The 19,660-nt window shown below is 41.8% G+C and overlaps 1 protein-coding gene across 3 annotated transcripts; it reads right to left on the bottom strand.

Annotated features, from left to right (window-relative positions):
- Positions 1–1,795: 1,795 nt before the first annotated feature.
- On the bottom strand, positions 1,796–19,574 carry LOC143523406 (uncharacterized). 3 transcript variants are annotated; one of them, XM_077017828.1, is made up of 8 exons: positions 19,184–19,574; positions 8,752–8,874; positions 8,378–8,449; positions 6,617–6,753; positions 6,365–6,418; positions 6,074–6,283; positions 3,719–5,591; positions 1,796–3,445 (listed from the first exon to the last, which is right to left on the bottom strand). In XM_077017828.1, exon 7 carries the CDS (start codon positions 5,153–5,155, stop codon positions 3,902–3,904), a length of 1,254 nt encoding a protein of 417 aa, XP_076873943.1. In that variant the 5' UTR covers positions 5,156–5,591; positions 6,074–6,283; positions 6,365–6,418; positions 6,617–6,753; positions 8,378–8,449; positions 8,752–8,874; positions 19,184–19,574; the 3' UTR covers positions 1,796–3,445; positions 3,719–3,901. The 3 variants fall into 3 exon arrangements, 2 of the variants coding, with proteins under 2 accessions (XP_076873943.1, XP_076873944.1); XM_077017829.1 differs by having other exon boundaries at positions 6,617–6,716; XR_013133331.1 differs by lacking the exons at positions 1,796–3,445; positions 3,719–5,591 and having other exon boundaries at positions 6,043–6,283.
- Between the last annotated feature and the right edge of the window lie 86 nt (positions 19,575–19,660).

Below are 19,660 nucleotides of genomic sequence, written 5' to 3'. Positions count from 1 at the left end.
CTTCCAGCCCATCTCAAGAGGACTACATTCCCCATAATCCCCATTTGTTCCTAATCTTCTGTTTATTATCATCACCCGTGTCTAGTTTTCTTAACATGTTGGTCTATTTAAACCCACCAGTGTCTGCTGTTTAATGCTCGCTCAGATTTTGCCCAGTGTTTCTAAGCCATTTTAATTCATTCTGGGTGTCTTTGTATCTGGTTGTTATGGTTACTGATCTTAGCTTGCTCTTCCTGTTGTTGTGTTTCACCTTGCCCCGTCTGCGTAATCTGCCTAATTGCTCGTTTTTGGCTTTTGACCTGGACTCTGTTTTGGATTTTTTTTTCTGGTAATCTGATTAAACCATTGGATTTGACCTGCATAAAACTCCACTCCGCTTACTACCACATGACATCTGTAACAAAATCACTTAACCTCTTAGAAACCAGGTATCACATACTAACAAGACTGAAGACCACCACCGTGAGATAAACAATGCTGTCTGTTGGACTTGAAGGTAAGGGGTCATTTAAAAATAAAATAAAATGCCTTTAAGATTTCTTGCCACAAGTAGAACAGATTATATGGTGACAAAAAGCCCATCTTCTTTCCTATTCAGCATATACAGTGGCTCTGTAGTTATTCCTTCTATAACTGTGTCCTTGGGGATTATTCCTACGCTGTAGTTATTCCTCCTATAACTGTGTCCTTGTGGATTATTCCTACTCTGTAGTTATTCCTCCTATAACTGTGTCCTTGGGGATTATTCCTACTCTGTAGTTGTTCCTCTTATAACTGTCCTTGGGGATTATTCCTACTCTGTAGTTATTCCTCCTATAACTGTGTCCTTGGGGATTATTCCTACTCTGTAGTTATTCCTCCTATAACTGTGTCCTTGTGGATTATTCCTACTCTGTAGTTATTCCTCCTATAACTGTGTCCTTGGGGATTATTCCTACTCTGTAGTTGTTCCTCTTATAACTGTCCTTGGGGATTATTCCTACTCTGTAGTTATTCCTCCTATAACTGTGTCCTTGGGGATTATTCCTACTCTGTAGTTATTCCTCCTATAACTGTGTCCTTGGGGATTATTCCTACTCTGTAGTTGTTCCTCCTATAACTGTGTCCTTGGGGATGATTCCTACTCTGTAGTTATTCTTCCTATAACTGTGTCCTTGGGGATTATTGGGGTTGATTCCTACTCTGTAGTTACTCCTCCTATAACAGTGATAGCACATATACGTCTCAGAGACGTCTGCTGGATGTAACACAGTTCGTCTGGAATATGTATTTAATAGAGCGTGTGCTCATCGGCAATACGTCTCTGATACGTCTCTGGTGGATCGTGAAAGACCTTCAGCAGCTGCATTCCAAACCCATCTGGTTGCGTCATGATCGCGCCTGCGTCTTGGAGACGCTTATGAGATCTCTACTAGACTATTAATACAGCGTTTATTTATCTGCAGTACATCTTTTAAACGGCAGGCTTGGATGCCAAAATGACGTTCATACGCTGCATTCCAGACTTATATGTACAGTATAGCTAAAATGCAGCATCTGAAAATACCTGAATGCGGCATTTAAAGTCAAACCTTCTTAGATTAAATTACATTTAAAGCTAGATTTTATATTCTTCTTCCTCCCTAAGTTAAAGCTATGTAATACACAAACAGCGAGTACGTATGAGCCATTAAGAAGCCTAAAGACTCAAACAGAAATCTACACTGGAAAAATTATGATATATTATTTTATGTAATTAAATAATATTAATACTATTACCCCAAAACAAAATTAAGTGAAAGGGATTTTCCTTTAAAATGTTTATTTAACAGAAAATCAACAATATGCAACAAACGTGTAATTAACAAATTAAAAAGATTAGCGTCTTGCTGGTGCCAGGCAGAGGTAGTCTCTTTGTGACGCTGGGCGGCGGCAGACGGACGAGACACAGAGTCCTTGTTGCGACAGACGTCACTTTTATTATTACGTGTCAAGCGCTTTGTTTAGCGCACAGAAAACAAGCACACACAACGTGCAGACTCCAACATAGACAACGACGAGCACAAGACACTGCGCGAACGCACATTAAATAGACAGACCACATCAACCCCACGTGATGACGAGACGAGCCACAGGTGAGACGGATAATGACAAGACGCACCCACACCCACGGAGGTACACAGACGCAGACGAATAGACGCAGACAACATTAACACACGCCCCAAAGGAAGGGTTCGGGGACCGTAGCGTGACAGACGCCCCCACCAAGGGCACTACCCGTCCCGGGGTGCCAACAGGACTGAGTGCCCCGAACCCACGTCAATGGGCGGATCTGAAGCGCCCAGTCCTGCGTCTGGGAGATGACCGCCCTCGGCAGAGAGTCCGCCACACACAGTCTAGAACACCCTCCCTGGGAAGACGGGGGAAAACACGTTAGACACATTTAACGGGACATTCACAAACACACACTAGGGCTGCACGATGAATCGTATTTTTATCGTTATCGCGATGTGAAGTTTCACGATAAACACATCGAAAGAGCCACGATAACTCCTTGAATAACAGCAAACTCAAATTGCATTATCCTCGTCCAGCAATAGAGGGAGCTATTCGCGCTGCAGACTATGATCACGTGACGTAAGTAGGCAAGAGGCAGAGTGAGGTGAACGCGCTCATCAGACACGCGATTTGGTTTAAGTCTGGTTTACACTTGATGCAGCGCGAGGGTCCGCAAGGCGAAAATAACGTAATCACGGTGGCTTCGCCCGTGTGCGATGGTCTCGCGCGCTGTCAATTCACGAGGTCGTGCACCTCTCGAATTTTGTAAGTTCGCGCGCGCCGCGTCTCAGCGCAATGAGAACAGTCATGTTTGCCGGGTTCATACACCTATACAAGGTGGAATTAAAGCACTTGTACGTCACTTTCAAGGTCCATTTCAATAATTCCCAGCTCGTTAAACTTAATTGAGTTAAATATTTATACATATACTCTAAATGATTTGAAATAATTTTTATTTTTTAATTTTTTTTAATCACATTATTTAATGGTTGTTTATTTTCAAAACGCCCAATCTTAACGTCTTCACGTTCTTTCATGTTTCGTCCTGGAATTACAAGAGGCTCGTATTTGTTAATGTAATTAAGAGAACTGTTCAGTCAGACAGATATTTGTTGTGAAACGAAGTAGTTACAATTTCAAGTACTTTAGCCTAAATTCCAGCACTTTTCAAACCTGATACACAAAGCAACATTAAAATTGGTCAGGTAAATGTTCATTCCCCTGTATTTGAGGGGTGTTTTTTCTATACTACTAGGCCTACATATCGTTTCGGACAACACTGCAAAGAATGTGACATGGCATGATTAAACGCTTCCGTCGTTCGCGGAGGTTTACGCGAGGTGTGCGGAGTCGCGCTACGGTCACTCGTGAAAGTATAAACCTAGATTGAATCTATTGTTGAATAAACCTGCACACGGACGTAGTTTTGGGGGGGTACGGGGGGGACATGTCCCCCCCACTTTTTCAAAAGCCGGTTTTGGTCCCCCCCAGTTTTTACAGTTAAAACCAAATATTTAAGTAGTGACAAAGTCATGTCCCCCCCACTTTTTAACGGTAAAAAAACCAATATCCAAATAGCGACAAATCTAGCACTAGGATCATGCAGCACCCCCCCGCTTAACAGTTCGCCACCCCAGGTTGTGTCCCCCCCACTTGTGAAATCAAAACTACGTCCATGAACCTGCAAAATATTTGGAATTATTCTGGATTCATTACACAGTAAAAAAAAAACTAATTAACGTGCTGCTGTTCAGAGAGACACTACATCTCTGTATTTTAATCTTAATTTATCGTGGTTCACATCGATATCGGGATATCCAACAATGTTATCGCACATCGTAATTCTAGTCCATATCGTGCACCCCTAACACACACACACAGGTACACTTACACATAGTGGAACGAAAGGGAAAAACGGGTTAGGCACACAAATGGGAAGACTTACGAACACTGGCATACACAAACATGAAACAGGCGCCAGACTACGCGCCAGGAGTAGAGCGATAAGGGGAGAGAGATCGGGAGCTGCCGGTGCTGCAGCGGACGGTCCTCCTCCGGTCTTTGCTGCGGACCCTCCGCTGGGTGCAGCGCGACCGGCGGACGTGCCGGGTGCTGCGCGACCGGCGGACGTGCCGGGTGCTGCGCGACCGGCGGACGGGCCGGGTGCTGCGCGATCGGCGAACCTGCCGGGTGCTGCGCGATCGGCGAACCTGCCGGGTGCTGCGCGACCGGTAGACGCCCCGAGCGGACCGCCTGGGAGATCCCCTGCGGTCTCCATCTCCTCCTCCTCTTCTCCTTGGTCCCACTCCATGGACTGCTCCGGGCTGCCACCCCGGGAGCAGTCCATCCTCTCTCCTCCGGAACGATCGGAGGATGGGACCGTCTCTGGTGTCCACCTCCCCTTTACAGTCCCAGCGGAACACTCAGAGGGAGGCGGACTGCCTTCCTCCTCCGACTCTAACTCCTCCACCTCCTCGTCGTAGCCCACGGCTGGTGCGGAGCAGTCTGACGGAGGGTATTCGTCGTCTTCCTCCTCCTCTTCCTCCCCGTAGACCACGGCAGGTGCGGAGCACTCGGACGGAGGGTAATCGTAGTCTTCCTCCTCTTCCTCCTCACCGTAGCCCACGGCAGGTGCGGAGCACTCGGATGGAGGGTAGTCCTCCTCGTTCCCCTCTCCCCCACCATAGTCCACCATGGGGGCGTAGCAAACGGATGGAGGGTAGTCCTCCTCCTCACCGTAGTCCACGGTGGAGGCGGAACAAACCGAGGGAGCCTGATCTTCCTCTTCCTCCTCGCCCTCCGATTCCTCCCCCTCGAACTCGCTCTCAGGAGTCTTCTCTGTGGAGCAGAGTTCGAGGGAGCCTACCCTCAGGGGCGAGAGGTCTCTGGTGGGACAGGGGTGTCGCTCCTTCCACATCCGCACCGCGGTCTGGCGGAAATACTCCGCCATTTCCACCGTCTTGGCCTCCCGAGACCGAAGCAGCATGATGCTGCATAACGGGTCCTGCTCCATCAGTTCGGGAGTTACGGTGGCCGCGCGGTGTTGGGCAGGAGCAGAGGCATGGCGGCGCTTGCTGGGCTTCTTGCCCTTCTTTGGCCGGGTGGTGTAGCCTGGCATGGCTTGTTGTGTCTCTGACGGCTCGTCGTTCTGTGACGCTGGGCGGCGGCAGACGGACAAGACACAGAGTCCTTGTTGCGACAGACGTCACTTTTATTATTACGTGTCAAGCGCTTTGTTTAGCGCACAGAAAACAAGCACACACAACGTGCAGACTCCAACATAGACAACGACGAGCACAAGACACTGCGCGAACGCACATTAAATAGACAGACCACATCAACCCCACGTGATGACGAGACGAGCCACAGGTGAGACGGATAATGACAAGACGCACCCACACCCACGGAGGTACACAGACGCAGACGAATAGACGCAGACAACATTAACACACGCCCCAAAGGAAGGGTTCGGGGACCGTAGCGTGACACTCTTAGGCATTTTTCGGCCTCTGCTTCCGTGGGAGCTGGTAGCGCCGGGTTCTTCACTGCGGCAGCTGTGTGTCAAAATGTAGAATATTAGGCCTATTACTATCCTTAAAGACGCATAAGGGCTACACATTTATCAGCTGTATTACCCTGAATACATTAAACTGCATGTAAGAAATAAATTCAAATCGCTCCTCGTGAGAGTATCGCACTGTTGAAGCAGCTCCACGAGCCGACTCTCTGCGATTAAACCCTGCGATTTAGTCGTACAGTTTGAGCTGGAGCTGAGTACACGATTTAAAATATTGTACATAACATAAGCAATTGATAATGTAAAAAACAACAGACAATTGTCTATGTCCATTTGCAAAATGTACAAAAGCATTTGTAAAATGTGAAACACAATGAGAAATGCAATTATGATGTGCACAAGTGACAAGGAGATGTGGAGACTGAATGAACAGTTTTGAGAATTTCAATTCTGATCTGAGAAATGAACCAAATCGACTGAGAAAAACTGTAATGGGAAATCATCTATAAATGAACTTACCATCCTCTGCTTCAGTCCATTGTCTAACAGTCTTTTCTCTAAATCTTCTAGGGCCTCCATTGAATTTAGTGGGAAAACTTTCCTCCTCATCCTGGACCTGTTGTGGGGGCAAAATTCGCCGGCCACCCACAAGAGACTCAACAAGTGATGTGAGGTAAGTAATCTTCAGGTCCATCTCTCTCACTGCCTCTAACACTGTTCTGTCTACAGCTGCAAAAATAAGATAGAAGTTATCCTTTTACTCATTGTAAGCAATTTATAAACTACTTTGTCTTAAAAGACCAAACTTACATGTGCACTGATTATTGATGAACCGCCTTGAGGTTCCCTGTTGTGCAGTGGGTGCTGTTTACAGTACAAGGTTTAAATAAACATTAATTTTAGTAATCCAGATTGTAAATATGAGTGTTTATTTATACATACTGACAAATATCTATACAAACTATAACATGCTCCAAAATGGAGCTGATAAAACAGACAGTAAGCATAGATACAAGGAGGTGCATGTGTGTATATGGCTTGTAAAGTTTAAGGTAAACTCACCATTTGTATGATGAAGAACATCCTGGCCTTATCTTGTGAGATGGCCATGTGTACGTATTGGGCATGTTCCACCTTGTTTGCCCTTGTTGTGGTGTAGGTGCTGTTAACATGGAAATGAGAGAGAGATAGAGATAGAGCTAGATAGAGATAGACGCAGAGATATAGAGATAGAGATAGATGGAAATAGAGATATATAGATATAGAGATATATAGATAGAGATATAGAGATAGAGAAATAGATAGATAGATAGATAGATAGATAGATAGATAGATAGATAGATAGATAGATAGATAGATAGATAGATAGATAGATAGGACACAATGGTTATAGATAGAAAGAGAGATGTAGGTAGATTAATAGGTAGATAGATGGTTAGAGTTATAGATAGGTTGGTAGATAGTTAGGGAATAAGGGTTACAGATGGAGAGATAGAACATGAAATGGAAAGGAACAATGACAACAACTTTTGAAACGCATTTAACATTTAACCATGTTACGTGCCTGGAGTGCTTGTTGTGTGCTAGCGTGTTCTTTTGCAGGTTTTCCACTGCAGGGCGAGTTTGGAGACGAAATGGAAGACAGGTGCTGCTGATGACGGAACAACGGGATTGGCTGTTTTGTAATTGGTTCCCCTTTTTAAAGAGTCTGTGCCTTTCGTATGGTGGCCCGTGGTGTATTGTTTGACAGTTCACCACGCGGTCCTCTTTAACCAATGCATTACAGTGGGGTTTTGAATTGTGGTTTTGTGTATGTTCGGGTTAATGCCGATTTGAGATATTACTCCCTACTACGGTTGTTGAGAGTTAGAAAGGTGTTTTAACGCACCTTACGAGATATTACTGCCGATTTGAGATATTACTCCCTACTACGGTCGTTGAGAGCTAGATAGGTGTTTTAGCGCACCTTACGAGATGTTACATTGCCAAGGCTGTGTAGAGTGGGTCTCTGGTTTCTGATTTGTGTTTGTACGTTTACTGCTGACTCGAGATATAGCTACTCCATACTCGAGGCACTAAGAGCTGCTTAGGTGTTTTAATGCGCCTTATGAGTTATTACAGACATATCAGACCTTGTGGGGCCATGTTCTTTTCTAAGTAGTTGTTTCATTTGTATTTTTGGTTTGGGTAAGTGCCTATTTATTTTAATCGTCGTTTTCTCCTGTTTTGTGAGAGAATAGGGAGTTAGGGACGATTGAATTGTGTTTTTGTTTATTTCTTTTGGTTTAGGGTAGTTAAAGCGGGGGAGGGCTTTAGCTTGTTCTGGTTGTTATTTTGGCACGAGCCCGTTCGATGTTGTCTCCATAAGTTATTTCATTTGTATGATGTTGTATGATTGTACTTGGAAAATGGAATATGGACATTACAACACAAATAAGATAAAAGAACCATGTATGAATGAACCTTGCTGTGTGATGTTTTGGTTATTTATGTTGCGTCCTTTTAGAACGAGCTATCTTGCACAAAGGACCGTAACAAACCCTTTGTAACATTTTATGAAACTTACTCTGTGACATATGATGGCCTGAGTGTTCCCATGGAGAAAGTGGACTTCCTAAATATAATGTTAAAATATATTGTTTTTATATATGTTTATATTGTGCTTTTTATAATTACAGGAAATTGTTTAAATGATTGTTCATTTGGCCATGTGCTATAGACGCTGTAGTATTTATTTAAATACATCCTGCATTATACCATGAACATCTAATGGTTTGTGCTATAGATGCTGTAGTATTTATTTAAATACATCCTGCATTATACCATGAACATCTGATGGTTTGTTGCACCCCTCTTGCTCTGCTCTTGCTCCTGACTGGAAGGTGCTGCCCAATGCTGAGGATGCAAAAAAAATTAAGTTTGAGACCTTACGTAGTTGTTGCTCCACAGTTAAAATGATCTCAAACAAATCAGATGTAATTAAAGTACACATTCCAGACTTACATTTCGGTTTCACTATGTTGAAATTAGAACTCTTTTTAACCCAGTCCCCCCTCATTTCAAGGCACCATATTATTTTGGATAAATGGCAATGATATATACATTAAAGCAGTCATATTTAGTATGTTGTTGCATATCTCTTGCATGTCATGCCCATTTGAAATCTGTGATTCATATTGTGAAGTTAAATGCAGTACCATTATATGTTGGTCCAGACTGTCTACATGTCTGTGGTGGGGCTGGGGGTCTTGGGGCAGAAGGAATTTGTTTTCTTCATAGGTGGTGTTTCATCTTCGTCCGATGAAGAGTATACTTTTCTTCTACAAGTAAAAGTATGTTAATAACTGATTCTATCACAGAACTGTTTTAAAACATTAATTGTACAGAATGCACAGCTGACCTCTTTCCTAGAACCTCTGTGTCAGAGTTAACATCTGATGTATAGCACGACTTTTTCCATTTAGAAAAAACCTTATCAAATGATTCTGGGGGGGGAAATAATGACAGCCATGAAAAAGAACCATCTGTCATGCTATGATTATGTCCTAATTGTAACAGATTGGCTGGGCAGGTAGGACGCAGTTGCAGATTTGGAGCTTTAATCAAAATAACTAACACAAAAACACATACTATTACAAAGAACTGAGGTGACAAGAACGGCTAAACATGAAAAGACACAAAGAGCATGTACTACAAAAATCATAAACAACAAACCAGAACTTACAACCAGAACATATCTCTCACAACTTACTACTGATGACGTACAACTTAGAACGTTCAATAACCCACAACCACAAAGACCAAACACAGGACTTAAATATACCAACTAAACAAGGGACACAACTAGGGCTGTCGCGGTGAAAGAATTTCCCCTGCGGTTATTTATGGTGGCTCAACACCGCGATATGCGGTATGACGCGATATGCGTAATTTGTCGTCTAAAATCTTAATTTTAGAGCTATATAATTGTTTTATTGTTTTTATTGTAAAGGGGTTCTTATTGTTTTTAAATTGCAAAGAAGACACAGTTTTAAGAGCAGTTAAATATGTGTTTATTGTCAAATAGAGAACACAGAAGTCAAATGAGATGCAGTAAGAACCCATGCTCTTTCGCTTTCTTAAAAGTGTAGGGTAAATATTTAAAACGAGATTTTAAACACAAAAAGAGAATTTAATAAATAAATCAATAAAACGAAATTAGAGATGCACCGATCTGCCTTTTTGAGGCCGATCCCGATTTCCGATTTCCTTTCAGTGAGATCTGCCGATCCGATCCCGATCCCGATGCTGGGCGGGGCTAAATACCAGTATTACCATATTACCATAAGCAAACAATGAAGCATGGTTGAAACATATTTATTACCATTATAAACAAACCATCCAAATAAACTACAACTTATCTACATAAACATACCAAATCTTATAAAAAATTAACAATCAATCAAATATTGCCAAGACTGCAATCATTAAAGTGCTAAAATAATTATAATGCGGTCAAAACTGCCGTTATTGAACACTTATAAAAAAATAAAAAAAAATACTTAATGCTTAAGTTTGCATAATGCTTATGCTTAATGCTTCGTAATGCTTAAATATAAAGGCAAATTACGCTTTATAAAGAGTAACATTTCAGCCTTATCCGTGGATAATCTGTTCCTCTTTTCGGTCAAAATGTTTGAAGCAGCGCTAAACAAACGCTCACTGTCCACGCTTGTGCAGGGTGCGGAGAGGAAATCACGTGCGACTTCGGCAAGTGCAGGGAAACGCTCTTTATTAATTTTCCAATACGAAAATGGTTGCGCACTCCGCGGAATCGTAGCCTCTGAAAGATAGCAACGCACTTGGGATGCTATCGGACTGTTGTTCTCTCTGACCTCTCTGCTTTCCTCCAGCATTGCGTTGTAAAATGTAGATAATGACGGCCTTCGTGGTGTTTCTGTTGGTCTCTCAGTGTTGTCCTGACTGGGTCCTGGCATTTCTTCACCGGAACACTGGGTTGTCTGTGCACTCAACACATCCATGAGCTCATCCCTTACCCTTGATTTTAATTCAGCGGAGAAATACCGGTCCTTGTATCTGACATTTAAAAATAACACAAGGTAAACGTTAAATCTGACTAATGAAAAATGTTGATTGTATTATTTTCCGCACTATAATACGAACCTAAAAGCCTTTACATTTTCTCAAAAATCTGTGTTGCGTTTTATAATTCTTGTGAGTTCTAAAATCCGTATAGAACATTACGTAACACGCACCGTACGTGCGCTCGTTATGTCGATGTACTGTGTACGTTATTATGTGTTTTATTTACAATTTTCTGTTTACTTATTTAACCCTCATTTCCCTCAATCAATAAAAACAACAGTTTAATGACTACAATGAACTAGTGGCTCATTTCATGTACGTCACAGTTTCTGACGACAATAATCTAATGACCAGAGTGAAGTTAATATAAGCCGGTGCATTATGGTGCGGAAACTTTATATATACTTTATACTTTATATTAAAACGTTTCTGTGTATGTTATACTCAGGCATAAAAAGCATAGTGTATTAAAAATACTATTTAAATAGCTATTTCCCCATCTCACCTCGGGTCTAGGAGTGTAGCCACACTGTACAGCCTCTCTGCCTCTATGGTGCTGAACCGCTGTTCGGTTGCTTCCAAAAGGGTAGCTTTTGATGTTTTTACACCGTGATCCTTTTCAGAACTACTCTGTAAAAAACGTTTTAAAGCTCCGATTGCGGGTATCACGTCGGCAGCTGTAGCGGTGGAAGCACTAATTTCTTTAGTTAGTTCTTCGAATGGTGAGAGTAACGACACAATGTTTTCAATAACCCCCCACTGACTGGTGGTGAAAGTGGCCGGTAAATCATATTCAACTCCGTAAGCACCCAACACATGTTTTTGTTCCAATAGACTCTGTAACATATAATAGGTGCTGTTCCATCTTGTCGGAACATCCTGTTGAAGCTTTTTGACCGGTTGGTTCAGCCGAGTTTGTATACTCTGAAGGCGTGAATAAGCCAAAGATGAGTGTTTGAAGTGGCCAACAATCCGTCTTCCAGTTGCCACAATATCACTGATGCTGCGTTGTGACAAAATCCCTTCATTCACTACTAGCTGTATTGAATGTGCCATGCAGGGCAAACTCGGCAGTTCAGCATCGTGCATTGCTTTTGTGATGTTTCGTGCATTGTCTCTCAAGATAACATGTATTTTATTTTTTGGAATTGACCACATTTGGAACATGCTGTCGAACTCTGCCATCAGAGCACTAGCTGTGTGAGAACCTGTGAACTCACGTGCATGCAGAACGACGCTACGTAGCTCAAAGTCTGCATCAATCCACTGCGCTGTTAAGCTTAACATGCAGGAGGGGCTGACGTCGGAACTCCATATATCACTTGTGAAACTCAGTGATGTGATATTACTTTTCATAAGTTGGTCTATGTGGCCGTAAACCACTTGATACAGCTCTGGAAGAGCAATATCTGAAAAGTATTTCCGACTGGGAATATCATATCGTGGATCCAGGTGGGATATTAAACGTCGGAATCCCACGTCATCCACAACTGAGAAGGGCTGATTATCTAGCGCTATAAATTCTATCATTTTAGCTGTTATTGATTTGGCCTTTTGGCTGTTGCTGCTGTACTTTTCGTACCGGTCAAATGTAGTCTGCACAGTTCGCTGGGTTATTTGTTTTTTGCTAGAAGACGCTCGCGCTTCATTTGCTGTTCGCTCAAACTCGCTATATAAAGCGGCATGGTGCACTCTTAAGTGCCGAATTAAATTAGTTGTGTTAAATGCTGCCTTCTTCAATCCACCACGAGATACCTTACTCTTGCACGTATTACAAAATGCCACGGACGAGTCCGTGTTACTTATTGTAAAAAACTGCCAGACACACGACATTTTTGTCAGCACATGCGGTAAAATGATTGACTTGTTCTCGTGTGTTCTGTTGAAGATGAAAGTATAATACAGTATGTCTCTGTCTAGTGGTCAGATAAGGTATTACACAAGACTAATGATGTAATTCTTGACTCTTCATCAAGCTGCGGTTATGAAGCGGTTATGAATTTGTTTAACGAGATCGGTCAAAATGGAGAGATATCGCCGATCCCGATCTTTTATTTTTTATTAAATATCGGCCGATTCCGATCCATGTCCGATCTATTGTTCCATCTCTAAACGAAATCTTTCCTTAACCAGAAGAATAACGTCTCAGCTTAAACCTGAGTTGTCACGTCCCTGTTGCGCGCTAAGAAAACCAACATATTCACCTTATGTGGTTTCAGTGAGGAGCGGAAAGGGCTAACAATATTCCCGGCAGTACTAAAAACTCGCTCTGATGGTGTGCTTGTTGCACAAATGTAGCACATGTAGCCTCATTGACGCGCCACCAGGCGAGTGGATCTGCGTGGATTTGACTTGAACCCGAAATGCTCCCAAACCGGCGAAGTCGCGTTTTGTTTTTTGACCAGAGCATCTGCCGTAGTTTCCATCTTTGAAAAAAGGAGACGGATTGTTGATCAGCTGCACCGGATGATAACAGGGGGTTGATGGGAAAATGACTTTAACTCTTGCACAGGCACTTTCGCATGGGAAAAAACACAAATATTGCGGTTGTTGCGGTTAATTCCCGTACGTTGCGATTTTCTCGTCAATAGCGCGGTATTGCTATACTGCGGTTATCGCAACAGCCCTAGACACAACAAGGCACACCTGACAGTGATAACGAGGGGCAGAGAACACAGCAGGGGTGTGAAACTAGGAGACAACTAGGAATGTCAAAATAAAAGACACTCAAACACACAGAGAACAAAACAAAAGACAAGACTGACAGGGGGGAGGCAGGACCACATGACACTAATAATATTTTGTATTGTATATGTTAACATATGCATGTCTTTATTACCTGATTCATAAAGGATTCGCACACTGTGTTTTTTCCACCCTTTATCTGGCTGGGGAACCTCAGCTTTTTTAACACTTTTTAAAAGTCGGCTTTGATCTTTATAGGGAGGCCACCAGGAGAACCCATCCATATACCAGGACTTTGCCACTGGTCCAGTTTGCCCCTCCTTAACAAACTCCACTATGAGGTACATTGTAAGCTGTACTGTGAAGCCAGACCCCAGACCCGAAAATTAAATGTGTTCTGTCGGATAATACCTAAATAAATAATCTTCCATCTAGACAACCATTCAAAAGCTTGAAATCAATGTTTTAATTTAAAAAAATGGATGTTATACTGTAGATCAGGGGTCGGCAACCTATGGCACGCGTCACGCTGGACCAGCATCAGCAAAAAATCTCAGACAGAGATTTTTATGTCCCCCCCGCTCAACAAGTTACGTTCGCCACTCGGCACACTCATTGACTAGACATGTTAAAGTTGGCACTCCGTGTCTCAAAGGTTGCCGACCCCTGCTGTAGATAATCATTATTCTTGATGCTCTACATCTCACGGTATGGGCCCTCTGTACCATGACATGTAGCGCATCAAGAATAATGATTATCTATAACATCATTTGTTATAATTAGGGATGCAAATTATCGATTAATTCATTAATCGTTAGTTGACTGATCTTATCGATTGACTTTCGATTAATCGATAAGCGGGGTTTTTCACCTGAATTTCAGTGTTTCAATAGGGCTTTTAAAAATATCAGCTAAATATACTGCTCAAAAAAATTAAGGGAACACTAAAATAACACATCCTAGATCTCAATTAATAAAAATCTTTGAAATCAGTTGAAAATCTCTCATTTCTACCTATTGTCTGTTCCATTTGCACAAGAGCAGTTGAAATTGATTCACAATCAGTGTTGCTTCCTATCTGAACACGAAGTGTGGATGACTTGGAGTTACATTGTGTTGTTTAAGTGTTCCCTTTATTTTTTTGAGCAGTGTAGTTAAAACACTTTGTTCAAAAAGTATATATTATATTATGATAATGATATTGTATTATATTATATATTGCTCAAGTAATTATGCATGAGGAAATTTTTATGGTATAACAAAATACATTCATTTTAAAAAAGGAATAAATTAAGGACTGGCTCAGTTCAATTTGAAACATTAAACATTTAAAAAAATGTTTAAAAAAAAGAAGAAATTAAATAGAGAGCCAAACAGAATATTATTGAGCCCATGTTTGGACAATGTTTCTAGCTTTGTAGTGAACACATGCTGTAACGCGACCGGAGAGTGCCCAAGTTTCCACAACATCATTGAGCTTGTCAGTTAAACTGTCAGCGGTGTGTCTACCCGACATGTTCGTCGTAATCAGCACTGCAGATTTTAGCTGCCAGTTCTCGTCAGTGTAGTGGCACGTCACAGTAATGTAACTTTCTGTTGTTAGAGCCGTCCAATAATCTGTTGTAAGGGCTACAGTAGTAGCAGTAGATAGCTTTGTTTTTAGCTCACTCGTATTTTTTGTAGCGAGCTTCGAAAACGCTCGCCTTCCCAGTGTAGCTGTGATTTTAGGTTGACCAGGTGCACTGGTGATATGCAGGACAGCTGCAAGCATGGTGTTCAAATGATAATTGAGTGAGCTAGTGGAACTGTTGTACTTCAATACCGCATTACACACAGAACATTTGACTTCTTTGCCTAAATTAACAATGTTGAAATTGTAGCGACTACTACTCCTCGCAGCGAGTTCCCTAACAGACAGGCACTTGGCCCTTTAAGTGACACTGGGAGAGCGGCGCCTGCGCGCGCCAGGGGAGGGGAAGAGAACAGTGCTATTGTTTGAGTTGCGTGGAAAATAAAGTTTCCCTCCTTGGGATTTTCTGGATTACGCAGTTTCTGCCTCGTTTCCCGAACACGCTTCAAAATGGTCCCACACCGCACGTCTTTTCGCCCGCTTCATTTTGTTTTCCACTCTGGTCTTTCGCGACACGTGTTCACCTCTCGTTCTTACGCTCTGTTCAAGTTAATACAGGAGCGCTCTCTAATGATTAATCGTGATTAATACATTTTGATCGAGTAACGTCTTAATCGACAATTAATCGAAAGTCGATTAATCATTTGCATCCCTAGTTATAATGATTATCTATAACAACATTTTTCATTATCAGATATTGCGGCATAAAATTAGGTAATACGAAAATTAGATTTATGATCTAATAAATTATTTTTGATCTCATTGTTGATCACAAAATACTAAAAGTATATTAGTATTTTAGAACATATCAGAACCTTTTGATGTGTAGCTTGCAGTACTATCTGCAAAAATATATATATAACATATGATTCCAAGTTCTGAAGGGCGATTTACTGCTTTTTTGCATGCAAAAGTGGAATTGACACAAATTTGTCTTTGTATGGAATAACAAAGGCCTTCCCCTCTATTTGATTTACTTTGCAGTAATTTATCATTCTTGTCTGTCCATGGACCAAATGTATGCCAAATGTCGATGATGACAGTGGATATTGAAAGAATGGTTCATGCTGCTCAAATGTACTGTATGCAACATATACTTCATTCCTGTAAGACACAATATTTTTAACCTTGACAACTTTTCCTCTCAAATAAAGTTGACTGTTGGCTTGGTCAAGTTTGACAGTGAAGAGTGAGGTTGCCAGTTCTTTGTACTGTGTTGCACCACAGGAAGGTGGTGAAAGAGGACCAGAGGTATGTTCTTTTGTCACCCTTGTCTTTTTCTCCATGCTGTCACTCCATGGTTTCTCTGATAGTCTCTTTACAATCTGACTCAGAGGACAGCTAGGTTTCCTAATGAGCTTTTTAATTTTATTCAGGTTGTTTTCATATTGGAAAGCACTGAAGCTGTCGAGAGCACCATGGTTTTTTACATCTTGTGCAAGATGCACTAAATTGTGAACATTGTAGGAGACAAATTTAGGGCCATACAGCTCTCCAAATTTTACATTTTACATTTACGGCATTTAGCAGACGCTCTTATCCAGAGCGACTTACAAAAGTGCAAAGTGTTTAGTCAGAATATGCATCTCTATCTAGTATAAACAGGTTTAAGTCCAAACTACACGAGCTCAAGCACTGCCATAAACAGTTGCCAGTGCTGATACCTAGAAAGAAGACAACAAAATATAAGATTAGACATAGAGCACTACCTAGCAAGACTGAAATACCTACAAGACTACATTAGCAAGTGTTCCCAGAGATAAAGCGCAATTATGATTTATACCAATGCTTCAGTAGATTAGTGCTTATAAGTGCTTTACAAAGAGATGGGTCTTCAGTCTGCGTTTGAAAACCGTGAGAGAGTTCGCTGTTCGGATAGCCAGTGGAAGTTTGTTCCACCATCTGGGAGCCAGGACAGAGAAGCATCTTGTCGCGTGTCTTCCATGAATCTTGAGGGATGGCGGGTCAAGCCGAGCCGTACTTGAAGCGCGAAGGGCTCGAGGTGCAGATCGACTCTTGACCATTGCCATAAGGTATGAAGGAGCTGGTCCATTTTTGGCTTTGTAGGCAAGCATCAGAATTTTAAACTGTATGCGAGCAGCCATGGGAAGCCAGTGAAGGGAGCGCAGCAGTGGAGTGACACGAGTGAACTTGGGTAGATTGAAGACAAGCCTTGCTGCTGCATTCTGGATCAGTACCGTGACCGTGACTGTATTTACTTCCCCTTGGCGATATCATTAGGAGGCATGGATTGCAATTTCACTGCTATGCTGATGATGTTCAGATTTATTTATGTACCAAACCAACTCTTAATCCCTCGCCATCTATTTTGAGTGACTGCTTGACTGATGTTCAGGTATGGATGAAGGAGAATTTCCTGAGCCTGAACATGAGCAAGTCCGAGGTTATGTTAATATCTACACAAGCAATTATGAAATAATTTGCTGGTGCTGTCTTCTCTGTCCCAAATCTTTCTGTCTCACTATCAAGTCAGATCAGAAACTTGGGTGTTAATTTCGACTCTGCCATGTCTTTTGAACCTCATATTAAACATCTATGCAAGACAGCTTTTTTCCATCTAAGGGGCATTGCGAAGATTCGCCCTTTCCTCTCTACTACAGCTGCTGAAAAAGTTATTCACTCATTTGTAACATCCAGAATCGATTATTGCAATGCTATTTTGTATGGTCTACCAGCTCGAGTACTGAATCACTTGCAAGCTGTGCAAAATTCAGCTGCGAGAGTCTTGACGCACTCGAAATCTTGGGCTCATATTACTCCTATATTGAAACACCTATACTGGCTTCCTGTGCAGTATCGAATACAGTATAAGTTGTTGATACTGGTATATAAATCCATACATGGCACTGCTCCTCCCTATTTATGTAGTTTACTCCATGTTTACTCTCCAGTTCGTACTCTACGCTCCTCGGACACAAATCTACTTAAAATTCTGTTTTCTAAGATGCGTACTGTTGGGGATAGGGCGTTCAGTGTTGCTGGTCCCAAGCTGTGGAATGGCCGTCCACCAGAGCTCCGTGCCTGTGCGTCGTTGTCCATGTTTAAAATTGGCCTTAAGACTCACCTATTTCAATTAGCATATCCTACTTGAGCTTCTGTTCCATTACTTATTTTTGCTGATGTTTATTTCTTTTACTTTAATCTTTTTGTATTGTTTTATATTTTTGCTTTATGTACAGTGAGTGACCTTGGGTGGCTTGAAAGGCGCTTTTAAATAAAATGTTTATTATTATTATTATTATACCAGGAAATGTTTGGAGTCAATTGTCATATGCTACTTGTGATAATCTTGTTTATAGCTGTATTTTGAGAGGGATCCAGAATATTTATGGGAGAGATATAAACAGTTTGATCATATACTTCTGTCATATCAGTTTGTCTGCCTCAAGATCTCAAGATTTAATATATGCCATTCTAGATAATGAACTTTTATATATTTAATCATCTTTGGTTGTTGACTACCTGACTGGCAGACCACAGTCAGGTAGTCTGCAATCTGCAGCACTGTGTGTCAGACAGAGTGGTCAGCAACACAGGAGCCCCACAAGGAACTGTTCTGTCTCCCTTCCTCTTCACCCTCTACATCACTGATTTCAACTACTGCACAGAGACCTGCCACCTCCAGAAGTTTTCTGATGATTCTGCACTAGTTGGATGTATCAGCAGAGGTGATGAAGATGCTACTGGCCAAATACTGGAATACTGAAAACCTTACATGAAAGACCACACACACAAAGCTAATCTCAGCATGTGATTTAGTTCTATGATCTAAATCATTTTGCCAATACAATTAATTTTGATCCTTTTGGCCCTTTAGTGCCTCAATTGAATCTGCATATTTGTATTCACGGCTGTTCAAACTTATTCACAACAGGCCAAGACAAGCCAAGTGTGTTTCCATGAGTATGTTTCCTAGCGTTAGCCAAAGCTAAAATGAGGCTAGGTTAATGGCTAGCCGGCGATAACCATTCTCGAGGCAGTATGCTAACAGTGACGCTAACGTTGTTAGTGAGTTAGCTCGTGAATTACATTTGTGATATAGCGGTAAACGGCAGCCAGTTAATGCTAAATTCATATTGTATTTGTTAGTATGAATTGACACATTTCTAGCTATGAATATAAAAACTGCTCCTAAAAACGAACGCTAGTGTTCTTCAGGAAATTTGGCCACAGACAGTAAATGTTAGCCAGTTAGCAAAGTTACTTACTTTTGTAAACGGTGAACAGGTCAGAGTAGTCGGTGTCATCGGCTATAGCTCACAAAACCATTGAGCGTCCGTTAACTGGTTAGCTCGCGCTAGCTTTTTAAATTCGCCACGGAGATTCTTGTTGTGGTGTTTCGCTGCTACACTACGAAAGTCGGCGGCGTGGTTCAATTTAAAATGGAACACGATGTTACGACCTTTTCCAGATGTATTGGAGATGTAAGTGTGCTAGCTGTCAAATTGCAGATCGGGTGAAGATGTAAGGAAGACGTATATGCGTAGACGTCTGCAACACGATGATAATAAGACCGTTGTAAGATCAATCCAAATGGAACAGACGCATTTAAGATGTTACGACCTTTTCCAGACGGGTATTGGAGACGTATATGTGCTATCAGGGATACGAACAGTCTCAAATGTAAATTCATTCATGCTGCGGTTTATTGCGGTACTTCTGCATATTTTTTCTTTAAAAAAATA

Source organism: Brachyhypopomus gauderio, chromosome 9 (genome assembly GCF_052324685.1).
Source record: "Brachyhypopomus gauderio isolate BG-103 chromosome 9, BGAUD_0.2, whole genome shotgun sequence".
Lineage (NCBI taxonomy): Eukaryota > Metazoa > Chordata > Actinopteri > Gymnotiformes > Hypopomidae > Brachyhypopomus > Brachyhypopomus gauderio.
This window is presented reverse-complemented; position numbering and strand designations above follow the sequence as displayed.

Excerpts from the sequence above, each read along its gene's own strand:
- LOC143523406 (XM_077017828.1), bottom strand. The coding sequence starts at position 5,155 with ATGCCAGGCTACACCACCCGGCCAAAGAAGGGCAAGAAGCCCAGCAAG.